The following is a 22,104-nucleotide window of genomic DNA, read 5'->3' on the forward strand; positions in this document are numbered from 1 at the left end:
TGGCTGCGCCCGGAGGGCTTCCCGGAGGCCCCCTAAACAGCCTCCGTGCGTCTATTTCCCACATCCCCCTGGGCCCAGACCTCACTGTCCGCTGCTTTGTCTGCAGCCACCAGACCTCCCAGCACCGACGACCCCTGGGTCAGCGGTCAGCACTGGGCGGAGCCGCCCTGCCTCGGGGCCGGCTGGGTCCCGCAGCCCGCTCCGCACACCTGCCCCGTAAGGGCCTCGGGGCCCCTTCCCTGGAGGAAGCCGAGCGGTGTCAGTCACTTCCAGACTGGAGGGTCTAGGTGTCCGTGTGTGGGGCCGCCTTTCAGGGCCGGGCTGGACCCCGAGGGTCTGCGCCGAGCAGGGTGGCCCGGGACGCAGCGCCCCCGCCCTCCGGCCAGCTGGGGCGACGGGAGAGCCAGCCCCGCCCCTGGCCTGTCCGATCCGGCCCGGCCGCGGGGTCCCCGGCAGGGGGCGGCCTCGCTCCGCGCCGCCTGCTCCTCCCGCCGCTGCCGCCACCGCCGCCGCCCGGGCTGCCGCTCCTCCTCCCGCCCCGCCTCCTTGGCCCCAGCGCCGCCCGCCTGTCCGCCGGTCTCTGCAAGGCCATCGGTCTGTCCGCCCGCCCATCCTCCCGGCGCTCCTCCTCCACGGTCCCGCTGCTTGGGTCGCGCGCGTCGCTTCCTCAGTTCCGGTCGCCGCGCTTCCCCGGTCTCCTGTCCCCAGGCTCAGCCGCCGCCGCTACGCGAGGCCGGGGCTTTGGCAGCGCGCGTAGGCCGCGCCGCCGCCGCGACTGGAAGCGGAATAAAGGGGCGGCGGGGAGGGCAGCCGGCGGGCGGCGCAGAGCAGGTGAGCGGCGGGGCGCGGGGGGCTGCGTCTGGGGGCCACGCCCGCGCCCGCCGCACCCCTTCCTCAGCCGGCCGGGCCGCACCCCCACCCCACCCCATCCCCAGGGCTGGACCCGGCGCCTACGAGCTCCCTCCCGGGTGGCCCCGGCCGCTTGGTCGCGCTGCGCCATCCGGGCCCGGCCGGCGGCTCCGGGGCCTTTGGGCACGATCGCCCGCGGGGACTGCGAGCAGCCTGGACACCCCGCGGGCTGACAGAGGGCGGCGCACCGGGTGGGCTTTCATTCGGTTTTCCAGGGAGGAACAAGGGCTGGCAGGGGGGCAAGTTGGGGACCCCTTTGCCCCCCTACCCTTGTTGTACACCCCCCCTTTGTGCGAGTTCCCGGGCGGCACTTCTAGCAGGGGGGCGGGTGTGGGCAGTGGGGCTGAATAGCCAAGGGCTGGGGCAGCCATTTGTGTCAGGAGAAAAATCAGCTGGCTTGGCACAGCTGGAGACAGCTGTGGGGAGCTCAGGTGATCTGGCTCCTCTGTGTCCTGGGGAGGTTTGGATACCTGCTTGCTCGTGCAACCTGCTGCTTCCACCCATCAGCCCATCAGCAAACAGCTACATTCCTTCCTCCCTTTGTGGAAGGTGCTGGTGTGTGTGTGTGTGTGTGTGTTAGTTTTTATCCTGACTCCTGTGTTTCTGCCGTGGCACAGCAATCAGACTTTCTCTTCCTGTCCTCAGGAGAAAACTTAGAGAAACTTTCCAGCGTTGTTAGAGACAGAGGAGCTGGGGACCTGAAAGTCTAGTCCAAAAGTCCCTCCCTCTTGCTGTCTTTATCTTATGCTGCCACAAAGTGGTGAGTTAGAGATTTGCCTGTGAAGGCGAGCTTTACTTGCCATTGATGACCCTGATGATGGGACTTGGAGTCCAGGGAGGTGAGAAATACTCTAGTCAGCACACTTCCCACACCACAGAGGCAGGCTCATGACTGCTTATATTTTCCTCCAGGGCCTCAAAGTGTGAAGATTCTGAGGGTTGAGGACTTTTGGTGATGCTGCAAGAGAGGACTAGAGGGGGACTCTGCTGTATAGCTAGAGGTTGACTTGGTTCATGGACCTGCAATCCCCACCCCCCCCCAATACTAGCTCAGATCTTTGCAGGACTGTCCCTTCTTGTGTGTGGAGAAAGACCGGTGCATGGTTGGGTCAGGAGACCTGGGACACAGTTGTAAGGGATGTGAGCCAGCCCCTCATAGGAAACTTTTAAAATGGTTCTCTTTTACATGTAGTTGATTTGACTGTTCATTGTCTGAGGCTATTTGCTGTGGGGCTGTCTGATCTGGGAGTCCTGGACCCAGCAGGCTGTTCTGAGCAGTCCCAAGTTAGAATTCAGGGCAGCGAGGGGAAAAGGAGATGGCAGATCTCAGGGAGACCTTAGAGCTTCTCTGTTTCTAGCTGTCTTGTATGTTGGACTGCCAAATAAGAATTTATTAACTTATTATTTTTCATCAGCACTGCTCAGCTCTTATTTATGGTGGTGCTGGTGATTGAAACTGGGACCTTTGGTATATCGGGCACAAAAATCTTTTTGCACACCACTATGCTACCTCCTTAACCCATAATAATTTATTTGCCGTAAGCAAGAAACCAAAACAAACAAATAAAACAACAGCTCCAAAACATACTTCTAAAATAATTGTTTTGACCACATAAGCCTAACTCCTCACCTACCCCTCCTCCTTCTCTTGGAGCCTGAACAGAATTTGTGACACCTTTGTATTGTGGCAGATCAGCCTAGATTCTCATCTGTGAAACCAGTCTTGGCAGGAAGTGGGAAGCTGGGCTGCCTTGGCCCAGGGACGGGGACCTGGAGGTGGTTGGAGGTAGAAACAGACCATCCCCTTGACCAGAGTTGCTGAGTTGTAAAAAGAAGAGATCTCCCTTCCCTGATGTTGTTTATGTCCATGTGGTGAGTGTAGGCAGAACCGGGAGAGGGCCTCAAATTCATGATTTCTCTCTTCCCTACAGAACCCATCACTGGGAAGGCAGAGTCTCCCTGGAATTGCTGGGACCCTGAGTCGAAGAGCCCCTCATCCTGTAGGAAAAGCCTTCTTGTCTCTGTTGGTTAATGACTTGGGCTGTCTGATCAGTCCCTCTTCTGTGCCTTGTCTGAGGTCTGAGGTCTTAAGTCCTTCCCCTCTGGGTTGGGTCACCTTAAGCAGGAAACTGAAGCCACTACACTCCAAATCCTGTTTTATCTTCTCAAGCATGTCAGAAAGTTGGCAACAGTCATCGCAGACACAGCCACAGCAGCCACAGCCCCCACAGCCACAGCACCATGCAGAGCCCCCACCCGCCCTGGCTGAGCATGGGCTACCTCCTGGCACGGCTGAGAACGCCCTGGGCTGCGCTGTTTATGGCATCCTCCTGCAGCCTGACCCAGGCCTGCAGCCCCCCCAGCACCCACCTCCCCTGCAGGCAGCAGGTGAGCCGGCCTCCAAGTGTGGTGTGTGCGGTCACGACCTAACACACCTGTCCAGCCCACACGAGCACCAGTGCCTGGCGGGTCATGATCGCACCTTCCAGTGCACGCAGTGTCTCAAGATCTTCCACCAGGCTACTGACTTGCTGGAGCACCAGTGCGTGCAGGCTGAGCAGAAGCCTTTCGTTTGTGGGGTCTGCAAGATGGGCTTTTCACTGCTCACCTCCCTGGCGCAGCACCACAGTGCACACACAGGTGCTGCGGGTGTGGTGAAGTGCTCCATCTGTGAGAAGACCTACAAGCCGGGAGAGGCCCCGGAGCCAGGGCCCACAGCGGCCCCCTCGCTGACCCCTGCAGCGCGGGCAGTGGCACAGGCTGAACAGGTCGAAAAGCCCTATAGCTGCTCCATCTGCCAGAAGCCCTTCAAGCACCTGTCAGAGCTCTCCCGCCACGAGCGGATCCACACTGGCGAGAAGCCGTACAAATGCACGCTGTGTGACAAGAGCTTCAGCCAGTCGTCCCACCTGGTTCACCACAAGCGCACTCACAGCTCCGAGCGGCCGTACAAGTGCGCGGTCTGCGAGAAGACCTTTAAGCACCGCTCCCACCTGGTGCGCCACATGTACGCGCACTCAGGCGAGCACCACCTGTTCCGCTGCAACGTGTGCGAGCTGCACTTCAAGGAGTCGTCGGAGCTGCTGCAGCACCCGTGCACGCCCAGCGGCGAGCGGCCCTTCCGCTGCAGCGAGTGCCAGAAGGCCTTCAAGCGGCCATCGGACCTGCGGCAGCACGAGCGCACCCACAGCGCGGAGCGGCCCTTCAAGTGCGACCTGTGCCCCATGGGCTTCAAGCAGCAGTACGCGCTGATGCGGCACCGGCGCACGCACAAGACGGAGGAGCCCTTCAAGTGTGGCCTGTGCGAGAAGGGCTTCGGGCAGCCCAGCCACCTGCTCTACCACCAGCATGTGCACACCCTTGAGACCCTCTTCAAGTGCCCGGTGTGCCAGAAGGGCTTCGACCAGTCGGCCGAGCTGCTGAGGCACAAGTGTCTGCCGAGCACGGCCGAGAGGCCTTTCAAGTGCCCGGTGTGCAACAAGGCCTACAAGCGGGCCTCAGCCCTGCAGAAACACCAGCTGGCCCACTGCTCGGCGGCCGAGAAGCCCCTGCGCTGCACCCTGTGCGACCGCCGCTTCTTCTCCTCCTCGGAGTTTGTGCAACACCGCTGTGACCCTGCCCGAGAGAAGCCGCTCAAGTGCCCCGACTGTGAGAAACGCTTCAAGTATGCCTCCGACCTGCAGCGGCACCGCCGGGTCCATACTGGGGAGAAGCCCTACAAGTGTCCCAGCTGCGACAAAGCCTTCAAGCAGCGGGAGCATCTCAACAAGCACCAGGGCGTGCACGCCCGGGAGCAGCAGTTCAAGTGCGTGTGGTGCGGTGAGCGCTTCCTGGACGTTGCGCTGCTGCAGGAGCACAGTGCACAGCATAGTGCTGCCGCTGCAGCCGCGGAGGGGGCCTACCAGGTAGCTGCTTGCCTGCCCTGAGGCTGAGCTGGGGCTTCCCGGCCAGCCCAACAAGCCTCCCACACCCAGTCCCTACCAACCCCGGCTACGTGTTCTTAGGCCCTGAGCATGAAGGTAGAAGGACACAGGGCAGATGGAGGAGGTCAGCGCTCCTGCCACTCCAGGCATCAGCGTGAATCAGATGAGGGGAGCCAGATTGCTAAGGCTGCTCTTGATTCTACAACCTCTTCCCAGTCTCACTGGACTCGCTTGTCTCTAGGGGGCTGGCACCAGACTAGAAATTCAGTGGCCTCTTCATCCCCAGGAGGGGCCATGGCAGCCCCACCTTCTCTAACATTTCTGCCTCATCAGAGAGCAGATAGGGTAGGAAGGAGGGTGGTTACTATTGGGCCCCCGGTTGGTGTTCCCTTCAAGCTGTTGTCTGAGGGTGAAGGCCGGCCCTGGGATATCTTCCTGCAGAGCCAGACACCGTCCACCACAGCCCTTGCTCTCTGCTCCAGTTAGTGTGGCACACTTCCCAGGTTATTGACAGATAAGACTGCACATCTGCGGGGGTGGGTCGGCCTGGAGAACCATTCACCCAGCTTGGAGTGAGGAGGCAGAAGGGTCCTCCTATGACTGCCAGCCAGGACCACGCTGTCTGTGGGGAGAGGGAGAAATTAGCCTCTCATCTGAGCACAGGAAGCACCCCTCCAGCCTTTGCCGCACAGCTCTGAGCTGGTGATGGGGAATGTGCTCCCAGCAGACAGAACTGCTGGCTTGAACAAGGGACTGATAGGCCACTTGGTGCTGCGGAGGAGGTGAGGCCAAGCCTGCAATCTTCCTGGTAAACGGAAACTAGTGAACCATAGGAACCAAAGCGTCAGGGTATGACCTCACCCCTGGGCCAGGCCTGGGTGCCCAAAGTGCGCAGGGCAGTGGAAAGGACTGTGCGTGTGACCTCTGGCCCCACAGTCCCCTCCCGGCCCTGGGAGGCCCACCCCCATCAGTCTGACTGCTGCACTGGACCCCAGGGGTCTTGCACAACCAAGATGCCCTGGACAACATTCAGCTCCTTCCAAGGTCAGAGCATTCTCCCTTGGGGCCTCTTAGGACCCACCAACTTCCCTCTCCCCACCCCCAGGTCTCTGTTTAAGGGCTTGTGGAACCTAGGGAGTTCAGAACACGGGGACCAGTTGGTTGAGGGGAGAGTCTTTAAAAGTGGATGGAGTGGACTGATACTGCTGGAGGCAGGGCCCTCCTCCAGAGACCCAGAGGACTGATATTTTAAAATGAATGTTTTGAACCCAGCTCTGCCCCCGCCCTCTTCCAGTTCCCCCACCTCCACCCCCACCCCTTCCAGATTGCAGATCTTGAAAGATGATGTTAATCAGTGCATGCACCCAGGGCCTGGAGGTGCAGGGAGATCCTAGTCTCCTACCTGCAGGAATTCTGGAAAGCCTACAGCACCCCCTCTGTCTGGCAGGGTTCCCTTCCCGTACCTGCAGAGCCTGGCTGGCTCCCCTTCACCAAGGCGCCTCAAAAGATGAAACCCAGGCTTGCAACCAGCTCAACTGACTGACCATCGGTTATTTTTATTTTGCTTTCTAAAAGCAGTTGTTATACTCTTCATAATGCTGTACAGTTTTCTTTCATGTCATCTTTTTGGATCTTCTAAAAAAAAGTGAGAATTTGAATTTTTCAAAAGAATGACTCCGTTTTAGATAACCCCCTTTTGATGTTAATATATAGTGAGTCCAATGTATGCTTTAGAAGTAAATATATTGACCAACAGAGACCAAGGCATGCTTGTTCTAGTCATTCTTCCACAGAGGAATGTTGGCACACAGAAAGGGAAGGCTGCCGGCCAGGGTGACAGCCTGGGGCTAGGGACAGAAAACAGGATTCACATCTTGAGCTTTGGGTGTTGTGGTTCTGTGACCTTGGGCAAGTCACTTCACCTCACTGGGACTCAGTTGCCTTGTCTGTACAAGTGGAAGGTTAACCCTCACCCAGCTAGGCTGTTTGAAAATGAAATGGAATCATAGGTGGAGGACCTAGTGGAAAACTGTGGTAATATGCTGACCGTATCAACCACATGGCACCTGGGACCCACAGCCCTTGAGGGGACAGGGCCCCAGGACCAGCAGCTCATGGATGAGCAGAGACTGAGGACTTGAGCTGCTAAACCCAAAGGCTTCTTCAGCCCCAGTGGGAAAGTAGAGGCCTCCTGGGAACAGCAGGGGACTCAACCAGATAGACCCAGAGGGTCACTGACTCTCACCTGTCACACCCTCACCCACTGTCCACACCCACCTGTTACGGCCCCAGTTAGCTTCCCATGCACTTTTCCTTCTCTGCCTTCCTGGGCCAACTGTAGCTAGTACACCTTTACTTTTTTTTTTTTTTTTTTTTTTTTGCCTACAGGGTTATTGCTGGGGCTTGGTGCCTGCACTATGAATCCACTGCTCCTGGAGGCCATTTTTTTTCTCTCCTGTTGTTTATTGTTGTTGTTATTGTTGTTGCTATTGCTGTCGTCGTTGTTGGATAGGACAGAGAGAAATGGAGAGAGGAGGGGAAGATAGAGGGAGGAAAGGAGGATAGACACCTGCAGACCTGCTTCACTGCTTGTGAAGCAACCCCCCTGCAGGTGGGGAGCCAGGGGCTCAAACCAGGATCCTTATGTGGCTTCTTGTGCTTTGCACCATATGCGCTTAACCCACTGTGCTACTGCCCGGCCCCCTTTACTCCCCCCTTATTGTTGTTGTCATTATTGCTGTCATTGTTGGGTAGGATAGAGGAATTGAGAGAAGAGGGGAAGACAGATGAGGAGAGAAAGATAGACACTTGCAGATCTGCTTCACCGCCTGTGAAGTGACCCCCCTGCAGGTGGGGAGCTAGGGGCTCAAACTGGGATCCTTACTCCAGTCCTTACACTTTGCCTCATGTGTGCTTAACCCACTGTACGACCACTGGGTCCCCAGTGCCTTTGCTTCTCCAGGGAAAGTGGAGGTGAGGAGAGAGGGGGGAAATAACCTCCCTAGGGTGGGACATCTCAGAGACAGTGCCAAGTGGTCCACAGGGACACTCTGTCCTAGGTGGGTGTGAGGAGGGTGGGTTTGAGAAATCCCAGAGGACAAGAAGCTGCCTGTGCTGCCTGGAGCTCAAAGCTTGGTTACCGAAGGCTTAGTTGAAGCACGGGTGGTGGCCCAGATGTGACGGCCCAGATGTAACCTGGCTTCTCCATGTGTGGCCTCAGGAGAATCCCACCACTAGGTGCCACATGGTTTTACTCTGAAGAAGGGAGCCCAGGACCCTAGCGTCTATACTGGCTCTTTTTTTTTTTTTTTTTTTTTTTTTTTTTACTGCTCAGCTCTGGTTTATGGTGGTGCAGGGGCCTGAACCTGGGACTTCAGAACCTTAGGCATGAGAGTCTTTTTGCATAACCATTATGCTATCTACCACCCCTCCCTACTGCCATGGTGTTTTCTTTTTTTAACTATAGTTCAGGTGACCCTTCCTGCATGGACATTTTTTTTTTTTAATTTCTGTTTATAAAATAGAGATATTGACAAGACCATAGGATAAGAGGGGTACAGTTCCACACAATTCCCATCACCAGAACTCCGTATCCCATTCCCTCCCCTGATAGCTTTCCTATTTATTCCTCTGGGAGCATGGATCCAGGATCATTATGGGGTGCAGAAGGTGGGAAGGTCTGGCTTTTGTAATTGCTTCCCCACTGAACATGGACATTAACTGGTTGATCCATACTCCCAGCCTGTCTCTGTCTTTCTCTAGTGGGGCAGGGATCTGGGGAGGTGGGGCTCCAGGACACATTGGTGGGGTTGTCTGCCCAGTGAAGTCAGGTTGGCATCATAACTTGCATGCCCAAGGTCCCTAGTTTGACTCTGCACAACTTAGGCCAGAACTGAGTGGTGCTCTGGTTTCTCATAAAAATGCTATCAACTTCACATCTTGCAGTTTGTGATTCTGCAGCCTGGGAGAAAAGGCTCGGGGGAGGGAGGTGGTCCTGGAAGTCACCTCCAGGTAGCCTGGGCCACTGAAGACAACTCTCCCATGGGGGCTATTACTCATGAAGCTTCTTTAAGCTTAAACCCTCTCTGTCCCTGGCTGGGCAGGAGATGGTGGGAGAGAACCTTGTGCTCATGCACTGTGATGACGGTGTTGTGGCATCATGGTTGAGAGTTGCAGCGTCAGGCCTAGCTAGAGCCAGGCCACACTGAGCCTTGTGCTCTCCATCTGTCAAACGGGCAGTAATGCTGTCCTCCAAGCTTAGGGAAAGGGCATAGTGAGGTGAGTGCAGTGGGGCCTCTCGGAGCAGTGGGGAAGCAGAATGCTGGAGGGAGCCCACCCAGTCTGTCTGTCACTGTGCCAGAGATCTCCCTGCTCTGACACCCTGTTCCCTAAACCTTTCTTTTAAATCTTATTTATTTACTTTGATAGGACAGAGAGAAATTGATAGTAAAGAGGAATATAGGTAGATAGAGACCCAGAGATAGGGAGAGAGCAGCACTGCTTCACTATTCATGAAGCTTCCCCCCCTGCAGGTGGGGACCAGGGCTTAAACCAGGTTTCTTGCACATGGTGACACAGGCACTTCACCAGGTACGCTACTTCTCGGCCCCTTTCGCTAAAGCTTTTTCTTCTGCTGGCTACACAACATCTCTATGACACCAGGGAATGGTTTGACCCTTGGGAAGTCTGGGGACTGCCATATAATTAGTGACAAACATAGCCTGAGTGTGGGGACTGGCAGGTGGACCAAGAGGATGGTGGTGGGGTGGGGACAGTTCCAGTGCCCTGGACACACTGACCTCCAGCTCTGGTCACTGCAGCATGGGATTCTGGCTCCAGCCCTCTCTGTGCTGACCAGGAAGCCAGCAACAATGGCCGGGACTGGTGCTGGCATGGGCTCTGGAGGGAGCAGGAAGGCTCTTCCTCAGTTCCCTGAGGTACAGAAGCAGTCCCACAAAGGACTGGAGAGGAGGGTGTTCTCTGTCCCCCGGCCTTCAATGTGACTCCCGCACCCCAGCCTCCTACCTCAGTCCTCCAGACCCTGCCTTGCACAGGACCGCAAGCAGCCAGGCCTTCGGTGCTGGCCCAGGGCCCCCTGCCCAGCCAGGCTAGCCTGTCATAAGCTCTTGTCCCATCCTCTAGCTGTGGTTTCTTTGTTCCTTTAAGGTCATGGCTCCAGGAAAAGCCTTGTCTGTTATCAGGTTTTTTTTTTTTTTTGTTTCGTTTTGTTTGTTTTTCTCTAATCTACAAAGATTGAGGTAGGAATGTCCAGTCTTCTTCTTCTGGGCCATGAAAAGGAGGTCAGGGGTCAAAGGGAAGGGCTGGGTTGGGAGGGGCCTGGAGGTTTCCTCCTTCCCCATGCATGCATCCACCCTCTCTGGGTCTGTACTTCTGACCTGGTTCATTCTCAAGCTCCACCAGATGGGTTTTGAGGCATTTATGTATCTGAAGGTGGAATCAAAAGTGTCAAAACTGTTTATTTTTTTGTACAAAGTTTGTGCAGGAGCCCTCCCTGTCCCTCACCTCGTGGTTCCCCTCAACCTCACCCCATGTGTGATCCTTGAATTGTCAACCACCACAGAGATGAGGGTGTGGGGACTCCCATGTATTACTTTATAATAAACAGGATAACTGCTCAGTCTTTGTCTCATTCAATCTAGATCCCTGGGTGGTGGCTCTTGGAGGCTCACCCTATCCCAGTGCTGCAGAGGAGGTGAGAGAGGTCAGAGGAGGCTGCAAGTACTTCCCACAGGCCTGTGTGGGTCAGAGGCTGTAAGTCAGCTTATGGCTTCATGATCTGGGAGAGGAGGAGGGGAGGAGGCAGGACTGGAGAATCTTTCTTGGAAGAGGGAGTGGGCTATAGGTGGGGACAGGAAGCATTTCTTTGTTATTATTTTTTTATTTTTTTGCTTAGTCATTAAAATGTAGTATTGAGGCATTGTATTATTTAAAAAAGGTATGCATATGCATAAACTATTAATTTAAATTTCATCACACATGTACTTCATTTTATAGCTTGACCTTCTAGTAAATCTTTATTTTCATTGATTTTGGCTGCTATATAAGGAGACTCTCCTTTATCTGGGTGATTTAAAAGCATAATTCAACAACGAGCATCTCTTCTTTTTCCTTTGTTGGCAGTAGGGCTTACACCTAGCATTAGTGCTGCTTCCCATTTTGTCATTTTGGGTTCAAACCCACCTCTGTAGTAGCCACCACTGAAGGCAGATTTCGGTAGACTTTGAAAAACTTGTTTTACTTGAGGCTCCGTATGCTTCATGGCTTGCAAAACATAGCGACCCGCAAATCCTGCAGCTGCAATGGTCAGTCCAACTGCTACCACGCTGCTCGCCATGGCTCTGGCTCAGTTGCCCAGTCTTGCTGAGAGCGTGGCTCATCCCACCCCTGAGCGGCCCCATGCCTCAGTGGAAAGCAACAAGGCCACCAGCAGGAACCTGGCAGTTCAGGTAACAGGAAGCATTTCAAGGGAAAGACAGTTTTTAGAACAAGGCTGAGAAGCAGACAAGAGCCTGGGGTGTTTGAAACAGCAAGAGGCTGCTGGCAGGGTCTGCATTGGAGTGAAGGGGCTGAGAGCCAGGGTGGTCGATTAGGGTTAGGTCTGGAAGGCCTAGAGGGGATGTCATGGAGGTGGGCTGTCCCCAAGGCAGTGGCCAATGAGAGGAGTTTTAATTTAGTCTGTTGACCAAAGAACTACCTTGGCACTAAGGAGACACAGAGGCCGTGGCATTGTGGCCCAGGTTGGTTGGGCATGGGACTTCTTTTCATGTTGGAGCTCTGGGGTAAGTTTTCAACCTGCCACTGCCAGCAAATCAAAGAGAGCTTCCTGGTGTGTGCAAGCCCCAGCCAAAGTGCTTGCACCTCTAAACAGCCCCCCTCATTATTTTCCTTCTTTTTTTCCTTCCTTCCTTCCATCTTCCCTTCCTTCCTTCTTCCCTCCCTCCCTCCCTTCCTCTCCCTCTCTCACTTCCTTCATTTCTTTCTCTCTTTCCTACCAGGATTATGACTCTTTCTTGGTGCCTACACAATGAATCCACCACTGCTTCCAGTGCCCTTTTGTTCTTTTTTTCCTTTTATTTGATAGAGACAGATGACTTGGGGTGGGGGCAGGGGGAAGGAATAGACAGACACACAGAGAAAGAGAGAGGAGAGAGAGAGAGAAAGAGAGAGAGAGCCTGCAGCATGGCTCCACTGCTCATGATGTACTCCCTGCGCTACAGGTGAGGACTTTGTGCTTGAACCTAGGTCCTAGTGAATCTGTGTGCTTTACCAGGTGTGTCACCACCTGGACCCAAAGCCCTAAGTTTTGACTTGCAAGTGTCTCTTAGCAGGAAGGCAGTGGAGTGCAGTGGTCTCAGACTGAGGGGTCAGGCATAGGCTGGCTTTAATTCCCAACTCTGCCACTTTCCAGTTGAACTTCCTTGGGCCTCTTCTTCAGGCCACTTAACTTCCTCAAGCCCATTTCTCATCTGAAAGAGGGCCTAAAATCACTCCCCTTGTGCAGGACTGAGAAGTGCTTGATGCATATTGCCTTCCATGTAAAAGAAACCGTGGAAGGTACATACTGAATCATGCTCCGTCGTGCTCACCTACTCCACAGTTCTTTTCTTCTTGAGCATGCATTTTTTTTTTTTTTCAGTCTGAGACCATCAGGACTAAATGTACAATTGCTGGGCAAGGGCCTGATTGAATCATTGGTGTGGGTTCCCATTCCTGTTCTCTTAGGTGCCAGGAACATGGTCCAGGTGGTGCCTTCATTCTCATCCTACTTTAGGGTTTGAACTGGGCCTGTCTCTCTCACACTGAACTGGAAGCATCTCAAAGGCAGGGATGACATCCGGTATGTGTCCTCCAGCCTCTGGCACTAGACTTGTTAAGATCTCAAATATCGGGAGTCGGGCTGTAGCGCAGCGGGTTAAGCGCAGGTGGCGCAAAGCACAAGGACCGGCATAAGGATCCCGGTTCAAACCCCGGCTCCCCACCTGCAGGGGAGTCGCTTCACAGGCGGTGAAGCAGGTCTGCAGGTGTCTATCTTTCTCTCCCCCTCTCTGTCTTCCCCTCCTCTCTCCATTTCTCTCTGTCCTATCCAACAACGACAACAACAATAATAGCTACAACAATAAAACAACAAGGGCAACAAAAGGGAATAAATAAATAAAATAAATATTAAAAAAAAAAAATTAAGATCTCAAATATCTGCCAGACCAGGTCCTTGGAGAGGGCCTTGCACTGTCATTCAGTGTCCAGGAAGCAGGGCCAGGAAAAAGCACCCAAGTACCTCGTTACTCCTGCTAGGTTTCAATGTGTTCTCTGGAGTTCTCAGGTGACCTGGGTCTTACACCTGACTGGCATCTTAGGTGTAAGCCTTAGACAAACCCTTCTCTCAGCTGCAACTTGACCTCTGACACCTGGGGGGGGGGCTCTCAATGGCTTTCTCTTTCGTTTCCTTCCTTTCCTTTCTTTCTTTCTTTCTTTCTTTCTTTCTTTCTTTCTTTCTTCCTTTCCTTCTTTTGCCTCCAGGGTTATCACTGGGACTCAGTGCCTGCACTACGAATCCACTTCTCCCGGAGGTCATTTTTCCCATTTTTGTTGCCCTTGTTGTTATTGGATAGGACAGAGAGAAATTGAGAGGAGGAGGAGAAGAGAGGGGGATAAAAAGACACCTACAGAACTGCTTTACCACTTGTGAAGCAGCCCGCCCCCTACACGTGGGGAGCCAGGGGCTTGAACTGGGATCCTTATGCCAGTTCTTGTGCTTTGCACCATGTGCACTTAACCTGCTGTGCTACCTCCTGGCTTCCTTGCCAATGGCTTTCTAAGGTTCAAGCCAGGTGGACTGCTTGCCAGGCTCAGAGGAAAGGAATGGCCTTTTTTTTTTGCCCCCAGGGTTATCACTGAGGCTTGTGCCTGCACTATGAATCCACTGCTCCTGGAGGACACTTTTTTTACCCTTTTGTTGGCCTTGTCCATCGGTGTTGTAGTTACTATTATTGTTGTCATTGTTGTTGGATAGGAAAGAGAAAATTGAGAGAGGAGGGGAAGACAGAGAGGAGGAGAGAAAGATAGACACCTGCAAACCTGCTTCACTGCCTGTGAAGCGATTCCCCTGCAGGTGAGGAGGCGGGGACTCGAACCGGGATCCCCACGCCGTCCCCGTACTCTGCGCCACGTGTGCTTAACCCGCTGCGCCACTGCCTGGCTCCCAGGCCTCTTCTTTTTAAAGATTATTTATTACTAATGAAGAAGACAATGAGAGAGGAAGAGAGAAGCAGAGCATCACTCTATAATATGAAATGCTGGGGATTGAACTTGGGACCTCATGCTTGAGAATCCAGTGCTTTATCTACTGTGTTATCTTCCAGGCCATGAAAGGGCTTCCTCATAAAAAAACCATGAGAGGCCAGGTAAACCTGACAGGTGACTGAGGATGAAGTGGATCTCAACACTCCCCATCTTCTTCACTTCACTTTCCCCATTCTGGCACTGCACTGTCCCTAGAAATGGAAGCTAAGGCCCCTCTCCTGGGAAACCAGGGTAATGATCATCACCTCCAGCCCTAAGAAACATTAAAGCCAGCTTTGAGTCTGTGAGGCAGGCCTTGTTTGCATAGCAAATACATCACCATTTACCTTGTTTCTTACCTTGTTTCTCAGGTTCTCTCTCTCTCTCTCTTTCTTTGGAGCTCTTGGCACACTCATGTGCTGTGCCAGACTCCCTGAGCTCAGGTCCCCCTGAAGAGGTGGTGGCAGGTCTGGAGGACTGGACAGGCCTATGGCCTCCAACCCTGTGGAGCAGCAGAGTGAGGAAGCCTGAGCTTGGATGAGGTGCCAAGTGCACTGAGGGGAGGTGGTTTCCTACTCCCCAAGTCACCACCATGAATACAACATGTAAGCAAAATAATATTATCGTCTCTATTCACACAGTTTCAGAACTAGCTTTGATCTAGCTATCACCTTATAGAGACAGAATGTTTTACGGACAACCAGGGCACTACTGGACAAGACCCAGAAAAGCCCACTCCACAGAGCTAAGGTCACAGACCTCAGGGGCACCTGGGAGTGAGCAGAAGCAATGCTATCCTCTTTTCATGGAACCTATGCTTTCCTCTTTCACGGATGGGAAAAATGACACCCAGATGAGTAGTACACATCTGGTCAAATCCAGAATCCAGGACCCAGAGCAAGACCCACACCTGGCAGTGTTCACAAAGCACGGGAGCTCAGTGTTCGTAGAATAAGGGATTTCCCAGAATGGTGGTCTTTCTTTCAGCATTTTCTTTCAGCCTGTGGTAGAAAGGGCTTGAGGCTATAAGTGTGTGTGTGTGTGTGTGTATGTGTGTGTGTGTAGAGGCACAAAGAAAACCCAGCTCTCACACCTGCCTCTCCCTCAACCCCCAGTGGGCCTTGAGACCCAAGTCTGTGACTGTCTGGAGAGACCATGCATCTCCTGTAGCCCACCACCCCATCCTAGGCTTCCAGGAGTTGGCAGATGTGGGATAGAATGAGACACTGTCCTGAGGTACTGGAGGTACTGGCTTTCTCTCTCTCCCCCTTCCTGCAGTGCACACACACAAACTTGGCACCTCCTTGAGAGAATATTAGATTTATTGCTAGTTAGTTTGGACACTTAAGGGGATAGAAGATACCACAATACATCTTCTGTTCTGCTGGGGTACCCAAGGTGGCACAGCCCAGCAGCCTGGAGCTTGAGCTCTTTTTTATACATTAGCGCCAGGGGCTCAGATAGTTGACACGGCTGTGGAGAGACATTAGGGAATAAGATGTTGCCTCCTGGTATTGGGGGGGGGGTGTCAGGCTGTCTTTTTTGAGGTTTCCCCCTAAAACCTGCTCCTAAGGCTCTGAAAACATAGCCTCCTTTAGTGTCTCAGTGTCTCCTTATTTCTTTATCTCTTTTCAGATTTCCTTCTGTTTTACCTCATTCTAATTTTCCACTGACCCTCCCCCACCAACCATGTACTACCTTACTCATTGTTTGGTTACTTCACAAACTTTTTCTGGCAGATGTTACATAGTAGTAAAACAAAACAAAACAAAACAAACAAACAAAAACAACCCAAAACTAAGTTCTGCAAGTGTATGAGAGAAGACAAATTATAACACAATCATCTGTGCATATGGCGACCAGCTTGAACTGGAAGAGGGAGAGGCAGGGGGTGGGATGACCCCAAGGATGGGACATTTAGGCTAGGCATTAAAGAGTGAAGCATTTCCCCAGCAAAGAAGGCACACAGGCAGCACATGCAGATTCAGAGCACATGAGTGAGCTGGTGTTCAGTGAGGTGCCATTCAAGTGTTGGCAGTGGGGTGGGATTGGGTCCTTTAGGAAGATGCTTGAATATATTACACCTTTCTGCTGGTAATGCTGCTGGCTCTGACCACCCACTCACAGCCTGAATCTTGCTTCTCTCCATCCCTATGTCTGTTTCTTCTCCTGACCCCAGATTTCCTGCCAGCTACTTCTTTCAGCTTCTGTTGAGCCAGATTGGTTGAGACATTTTGTTCTGGGTCCCCCCTCTTGAGGAGCTGGTTTGCCCTGAGCAGGTCCCACCTGAGTAAAAGAGCTTATGCCCCCCCCTTGACTTTATCTGGGAGGGAGCCCTCACTCCCACTTCCTCCCTGAATCACTGTCAAGGTCCCAGAGGTAAAAGAAGAGTCTGAGAATCACCTGAGCCTACAGGTCCTCCCTCACCCAAACCGATAGGGGCCTGGCCAGGTGTGGGGTGTGGGCGAGGCCAAACTCTTACCTGTAGAGTGAGCCGAAGCGTCGGAAAGTGTTCCTGCCCAAGAGGAAGGGAGAGCCTGAGGTGGGGAGAGGGGACCCTCTCCCAGGCTCTAAGTTCCAAGGTGGAAGCCCCCAACTCCCCGCCTTTGTTCCACTTTAAGACCTCCACTACAGAAGGGTGAGGCAGCCCAGGACTGAATGATCATGTGCTCCGTTAGAGGATTAAATGCACATTTATTGTGAAATGGAATTTTTTCCCCTTGGTGCGTACTGGAGTCAAGCGATTCTTCCCAAGTGACACATACCACAGGAGCATTAAGTGTTAACTGGAGCAAGTGGCCAAGCCCCCACCCTCCCTCTTTCCGGTCTGCATCCCCTGACCTGTGGATCCACTTACAGAGACTCAAAAGGTAGGGGCTTTTGTCCGTAGCGGTCCAGGCTGGGGTTCTGGTTGAGACAGAACTGGGGCGGGACAGAGGGATGGGGGGGGGGGGAGTCCGTGAGTATTACGCTCCCCTGCGCAGCTGTTCTCTCTGGTGAGTCACCGTTTATTTACTTATTTATTTATTTATTTTTGCACTTGCTGTTACCCTTGTTGTCATCATTATTATTGTCGTCATTATTATTGTTGTCATTGCTGCTGTTGTTGGATAGGACAGAGAGAAATGGAGAAAGGAGGGGAAGACAGAGAGGGGAAGAGAAAGATAGAAACCTGCAGACTTGCTTCACCGCCTGTGAAGCGACCCCCCTCAGGTGGGGAGCTGGGGGCTCGGATCAGGATCCTTAATGCTGGTCCTTGCGCTTTGTGCCATGTGCGCTTAACGGGCTGCGCTACTGCCCGGCCCCTATGAGTCACCGTTTATAGGGACTGACTTTCTCTGTCTGGGACACGTCCATGGACGGGCTTTAGGTCTATTTCCCCCCTCCCCGAAGCTACACCCTGGAGTGGCTGCTCCTTTTCCTCTCCCTTGAATTCCCAGGGACCAGTAGTCGCAGCCTTTCCTACCCGCCAGGTCTGGGTGACCTCCGGCTTCAAGTACCGCACCGCGTAGCCGCTGAAGCCCTCCACTAGGGAGAGAGAGTGCACCTGTTGTCCCCATCCTCCCCACAAGCCCCGCCCCAACTCTCACCCGAGCCCCGCCCCCAGAATAGACCACGCCCACACCAGGCTTGAGCCAGCCTCGCCCCTGCTGTGGGCAGAACAAGCCCCGCCCCTACCTCAGCTCCGGGGCACGCCCCCAGGAAGGCCACGCCCACACTTGGGCTTAGACCCAGGCCCGCCCCTGAAGTCCATAGAACAAACCCCGGCTTCAGCCGCTGCCCCTTGTACCCGTACCCCAGTTCCCGCCACAAGGGGCGAGGCCCCCTCCATGTCCCTTTGCCAGTCTCAGTCCTGCCCCCTGTAAATGTGGAGCGCCCCCTAGTTTCCCCAGCCGGTTCTCCGTGTCCCTACTCCAGAGACCCAGAAGCCAGGCTCTCTCTTGTCCCGGGGACCCCCGCGCTCGCCGGACAGACCTCGGTTGCAGGCGCAGGGCAGCTTGAACTCGCCCGCAGAGGAGATGAAGCGGGACCAGTCATCTATGGCATGCGTGAAGGAGGGCCAGTCGACTCGGTTGATTCCCGGCGCGATGGGAGCCAGCTTCCCCTCGCAGTACTTGCTGCGCAGGCTCCGGCCGGTCGTCGTGATGTCCTGCCAAGGGTGGTGGGGTGGTGGTGGTGGAAATCAGGGCCACAGGAGCAGGGGCAGGTGTAGAAGCCTGGGTGCCAACACTGGGCTCTGACTGTGGGTGGGAAGGGGGCATCTGGAGAAGACGGAAAGGTGCGGGGTCCCAAGGCGGCAGCTGAGGAAGTTTGAGCAGTAAAACCCAAGTCCTGGTGGCTCCGTGCTGCGGACCTTTCTCTCATTCTTCCCTCAAGAAACCCTGGAATAAGGGCAAAAGATACTTACCAAACACTGCAGGGGCTTGTTGGGGACGCCAAGGAGTGTGAATTGGGCATTGTCAAACTCTTCTGGAGACAGGAAAGAAGAGATGTCACTCCTCTAGGCATGCAACCCTACTAGGTCATTAAAAAGATGTCTTTATTCCTTTAGGGACTTGAAGAGGAGTGAGAGTTGGTAAAATGTGCACCCTTGCAGCATACTGAAGTTTGAATGCCTGTCTACCACCACACCACACAGAGTACTCCCTACCACAACCAACATTTGAATTTCTGACTGTAGTTTTTATTAAAAGCACAGATATCTGTAATAAAATACACACTGGGGGCAGGGGTATATAGCATAATGGTTCTGCAAAAAGACTCTCATGCCTGAGGCTCCAAAGTCCCAGGTTCAATCCCTCACACCACCATAAACCAGAGCTGAGCAGTGCTCTGGTTAAAATAAATAAAATAAAATAAAATAAAATAAAATAAAATAAAATAAAATAAAATAAAATAAAATAAAATACACACCTAAGTCAAGAAGATGAGTTTCCCTCACAGTGTAAATCATGGGTAACTGAGAACCTGGATCCCAACACCCCCCGCCCCCAACACTTGCTGGTGTCAGGAATGACTCAGGGCATCTTATATGTTCTTGCTCTTCACACATATTGGCACCAAATTCTGTTTGTTTACTGGGGATTAGTGCTTGCACAACAACTCCACCACTCCTTGTAGCCATTATTTCCCCCCCATTTTTGATAGAGACAGAGAGAAATTAAGAGAGCAGAGGGGAGAGAGAGAGAGAGAGAGAGAGAGAGACCTGCAGCACTGCTTCACTTTTGTGAAGTTTTCCCTCACTGGTAGAGAGAGTGGCTTAAAGCTGTATCCTTCTGCGTGGTAATAGGTGCACTCTCCTGGGTGTCCCTTTGGTCTCTTAAATGCCTTCCTGTGGTCTGGGAAGTGGTGCAGTGGCTAAGGCACTAGACTCTCAAGCATGAGGTCCTGAGTTCACTCCCTGGCAGCACATGTACTAGAGTGATGTCTGGTTTTTTTTCTCTCTTCTTTCTCATTAGTAAATAAATAAAATCTTTTTTAAAAAATGCCTTCCTAAACCCTCCCTGGTAGCCAGGATGTTACGGCCCTTTCTCAAAGACAGTTAGACCCTCCTAATGTCCTCACTACACAGGCTCCCTCAACCTACTGTCACTATACTTCTGGAATACTCAGACCTCTTTTCTGCTTAGTGTTCAGGTGTTCCCATTTTAAGTGAGAGGAGAGGACAGAGAAGAGAGGAAGAGGGGGGAGAGAGAGAGAGAGGAGAAACAAAGAGAGAAAAAAGGGTGGAGGGTAGATAGCATAATGGTTATGCAAACAGACTCATGCCTGAGGCTCCAAAGTCCCAGGTTCTTTTCCCCAGACCACCATAAGCCAGAGCTGAACAGTGAGTGCTCTAGCAAAAGAGAAAAAAAGAAAAAAGGAGAGAGAGAGAACGAGAGAAAGAGAGAGAGAGAGAGACCAGGCTCCAGAGATTAGCAGCAGGGCCCTATCTGAACCTCAACTGCTGTTGCCCAAAGAAACCTCTCAAGGTCACCCAACACCTCAATTAGCCTCTCTTGCAGCCTTTACTCATGCTGTTTCCTCCAGCTGGAACACCCTTAGCTTCCTGGCAGACTTAGCACAGTGCCAGACACAAAGCAGGTACTCCATAAACATGCAGAAATGAGCCTGTGATACTGTGTGGCACCCCGACCTCCACACCTGAGTTTCTCACTCTGACAAAGGGTTATTTCCTGGGTCTCTCTAACCCTTCTATCTGCTGCATGCAGCTGGTCCTTGAAGGATGACTTTCCTGGAAGCCAGTTACCCTTCCCCAGAGGCCCTGAGGTGGGCTGACCTTTGCTGCAGCAAGTAGTGGACTGGCTGTGCTCGTCGGCAAGGCAGCCTTTGATGGAGTCCATGTCCATGCGGCGCAGGCTGGGCAGGGCCGGGTTGTACAGCTGCTGCTTCACCCCAGGCAGCTTGTTGAGCTGGCGGCGCTCCATGGGGAGTGGGATGACAGGGGCCGTGTACACATGGGTGCAGCCATCGTCCCAGGGCACCAGGTCAACGATGCGGGCCATGGCTGGGGAGCAGAGTGACTAAGGAAGCATACACTGGGCTCAGAACAGCCTGATGCCTCCTGTGTGGGAGTGTAGTCTGGATTAGTGCTGATGTGTCTGACAAGCCAACATTTATTGAACACCTACTATGGGCCAGGTGCTCCCATGTGATATCTCTCTCTCTCTCTCTCTCTCTCTCTCTCACACACACACACACACACACACACACAGATGTGCTCAGTGACAGCAGTCAGTACAGGCTGTGTATGTGGGGTGTCTGGGGCAGGAGAATTTGGGGAATGATCTCCAAGAGGTGGCTTGGAGTCTATTTTTAAATAAAGATCAGGACCCCACCAATGTGTCCTGGCACTCCACTTCCCAAGAGCCCCACCCTACTAGGAAAGAGAGAGGCAGACTGGGAGTATGGATCGATCAGTCAATGCCCATGTTCAGCGGGAAGCAATTACAGAAGCCAGACCTTCCACCTTCTGCAACCCACAATGACCCTGGGTCCATACTCCCAGAGGGATAGAAAATGGGAAAACTATCAGGGGAGGGGATGGGATATAGAGATCTGATGGTGGGAATTGTGTGGAGTTGTACCCCTCCTATCCTACAGGTTTGTTAATGTCTCCTTATTTAAATAAATAAATAAAGAAATAAAAATAAATAACAATCAGGAAGCAACAGCAACAAGTGGGTTCAGAATTTAGCTTAGAATGCTGCTAGGTAGCTAACTATGGACTTTGGGTCTTAGTGAAGGTATCTGCTACTCCCTCAAGATTCTACAGCAAAACAGAAAAGTTTTTTTTTTTTAAGATGAGGAGAGACATGATAGGCACAAACTAGAAAAACATGGCTGGCTACTCACTGCCTTCTTTTCAAAAGTGGATATTCTCCATGAAGATTTTCAGTCATTTACATCTTAGTGATAAATTTTGTATTCCCAGTCAGAGTGGGAGGGAAGTAGGCAGGAGGAGTGGAGGGGCAGAGATAGGGTGACATGGTGACAGGCATGGCCAGGGATGGTCCTGCATAGGAAGGGACAAAGTGGAGCGCTGGTGGGAGGGAAGAAAGCACCCACATGAGCTACCTTATCTGTAATTTGCAGGTCCCGAGCACACTAGGGTATAAGGACCTTCGGCTCTTCTGTCTGTTCAGTGTGGGAGAAGAGGAAGGAAAACAGGCCAATGCCCAGTGCCTCAAGAGACAAGAGAATGAATGGACATTCTACTGAGACAATGGCCTTTGTAGCCTGGTTGTGAGGACACCCATTCCTTGGCAACCCTGGGTAGCACCTCCCCCACCCCACCCCCTAGCCTTTCTGAAAGCCATTGTCTCCCAGACCTCAATACCACTGAGCATCTTGGGAGATATTGGCCAGGGCTCTGGGGTTCCCTGGGTGTAGCCTGGGTACGCTGTGTGACGCTGGACTCATTTTTATCTCTCTCTAGGCCTCTAGCCTCCTGTCTGTGGTAGGAAAGGGC

The 22,104-nt window shown here is 53.0% G+C and overlaps 2 protein-coding genes and 1 pseudogene across 9 annotated transcripts; 1 reads left to right on the plus strand and 2 right to left on the minus strand.

Annotated features, from left to right (window-relative positions):
• The first annotated feature begins 2 nt into the window (after positions 1-2).
• On the plus strand, positions 3-6,595 carry ZNF319 (zinc finger protein 319). 5 transcript variants are annotated; one of them, XM_060185454.1, is made up of 2 exons: positions 3-594; positions 2,841-6,595. In XM_060185454.1, exon 2 carries the CDS (start codon positions 3,081-3,083, stop codon positions 4,833-4,835), a length of 1,755 nt encoding a protein of 584 aa, XP_060041437.1. In that variant the 5' UTR covers positions 3-594; positions 2,841-3,080; the 3' UTR covers positions 4,836-6,595. The 5 variants fall into 5 exon arrangements, with proteins under 5 accessions (XP_060041437.1, XP_060041433.1, XP_060041434.1 ...); XM_060185450.1 differs by lacking the exon at positions 3-594 and adding an exon at positions 606-831; XM_060185451.1 differs by lacking the exon at positions 3-594 and adding an exon at positions 902-1,100.
• A 4,034-nt stretch (positions 6,596-10,629) lies between these two features.
• LOC103110921 (mitochondrial import inner membrane translocase subunit TIM14-like) lies at positions 10,630-11,218 on the minus strand (annotated as a pseudogene).
• Positions 11,219-15,436: 4,218 nt separating this feature from the next.
• On the minus strand, positions 15,437-21,830 carry SPMIP8 (sperm microtubule inner protein 8). Of its 4 annotated transcripts, none has more exons than XM_060185459.1 (8): positions 21,711-21,830; positions 20,413-20,640; positions 18,541-18,602; positions 18,108-18,282; positions 17,599-17,660; positions 16,990-17,054; positions 16,615-16,647; positions 15,437-15,605 (listed from the first exon to the last, which is right to left on the minus strand). In XM_060185459.1, the coding sequence occupies exons 2-8, from the start codon at positions 20,636-20,638 to the stop codon at positions 15,575-15,577; spliced, it is 654 nt and encodes a 217-aa protein (XP_060041442.1). In that variant the 5' UTR covers positions 20,639-20,640; positions 21,711-21,830; the 3' UTR covers positions 15,437-15,574. The 4 variants fall into 4 exon arrangements, with proteins under 4 accessions (XP_060041442.1, XP_060041440.1, XP_060041439.1 ...); XM_060185457.1 differs by having other exon boundaries at positions 20,413-20,656; XM_060185456.1 differs by having other exon boundaries at positions 20,413-20,697.
• Between the last annotated feature and the right edge of the window lie 274 nt (positions 21,831-22,104).

Source organism: Erinaceus europaeus, chromosome 2 (assembly GCF_950295315.1).
Source record: "Erinaceus europaeus chromosome 2, mEriEur2.1, whole genome shotgun sequence".
NCBI lineage: Eukaryota > Metazoa > Chordata > Mammalia > Eulipotyphla > Erinaceidae > Erinaceus > Erinaceus europaeus.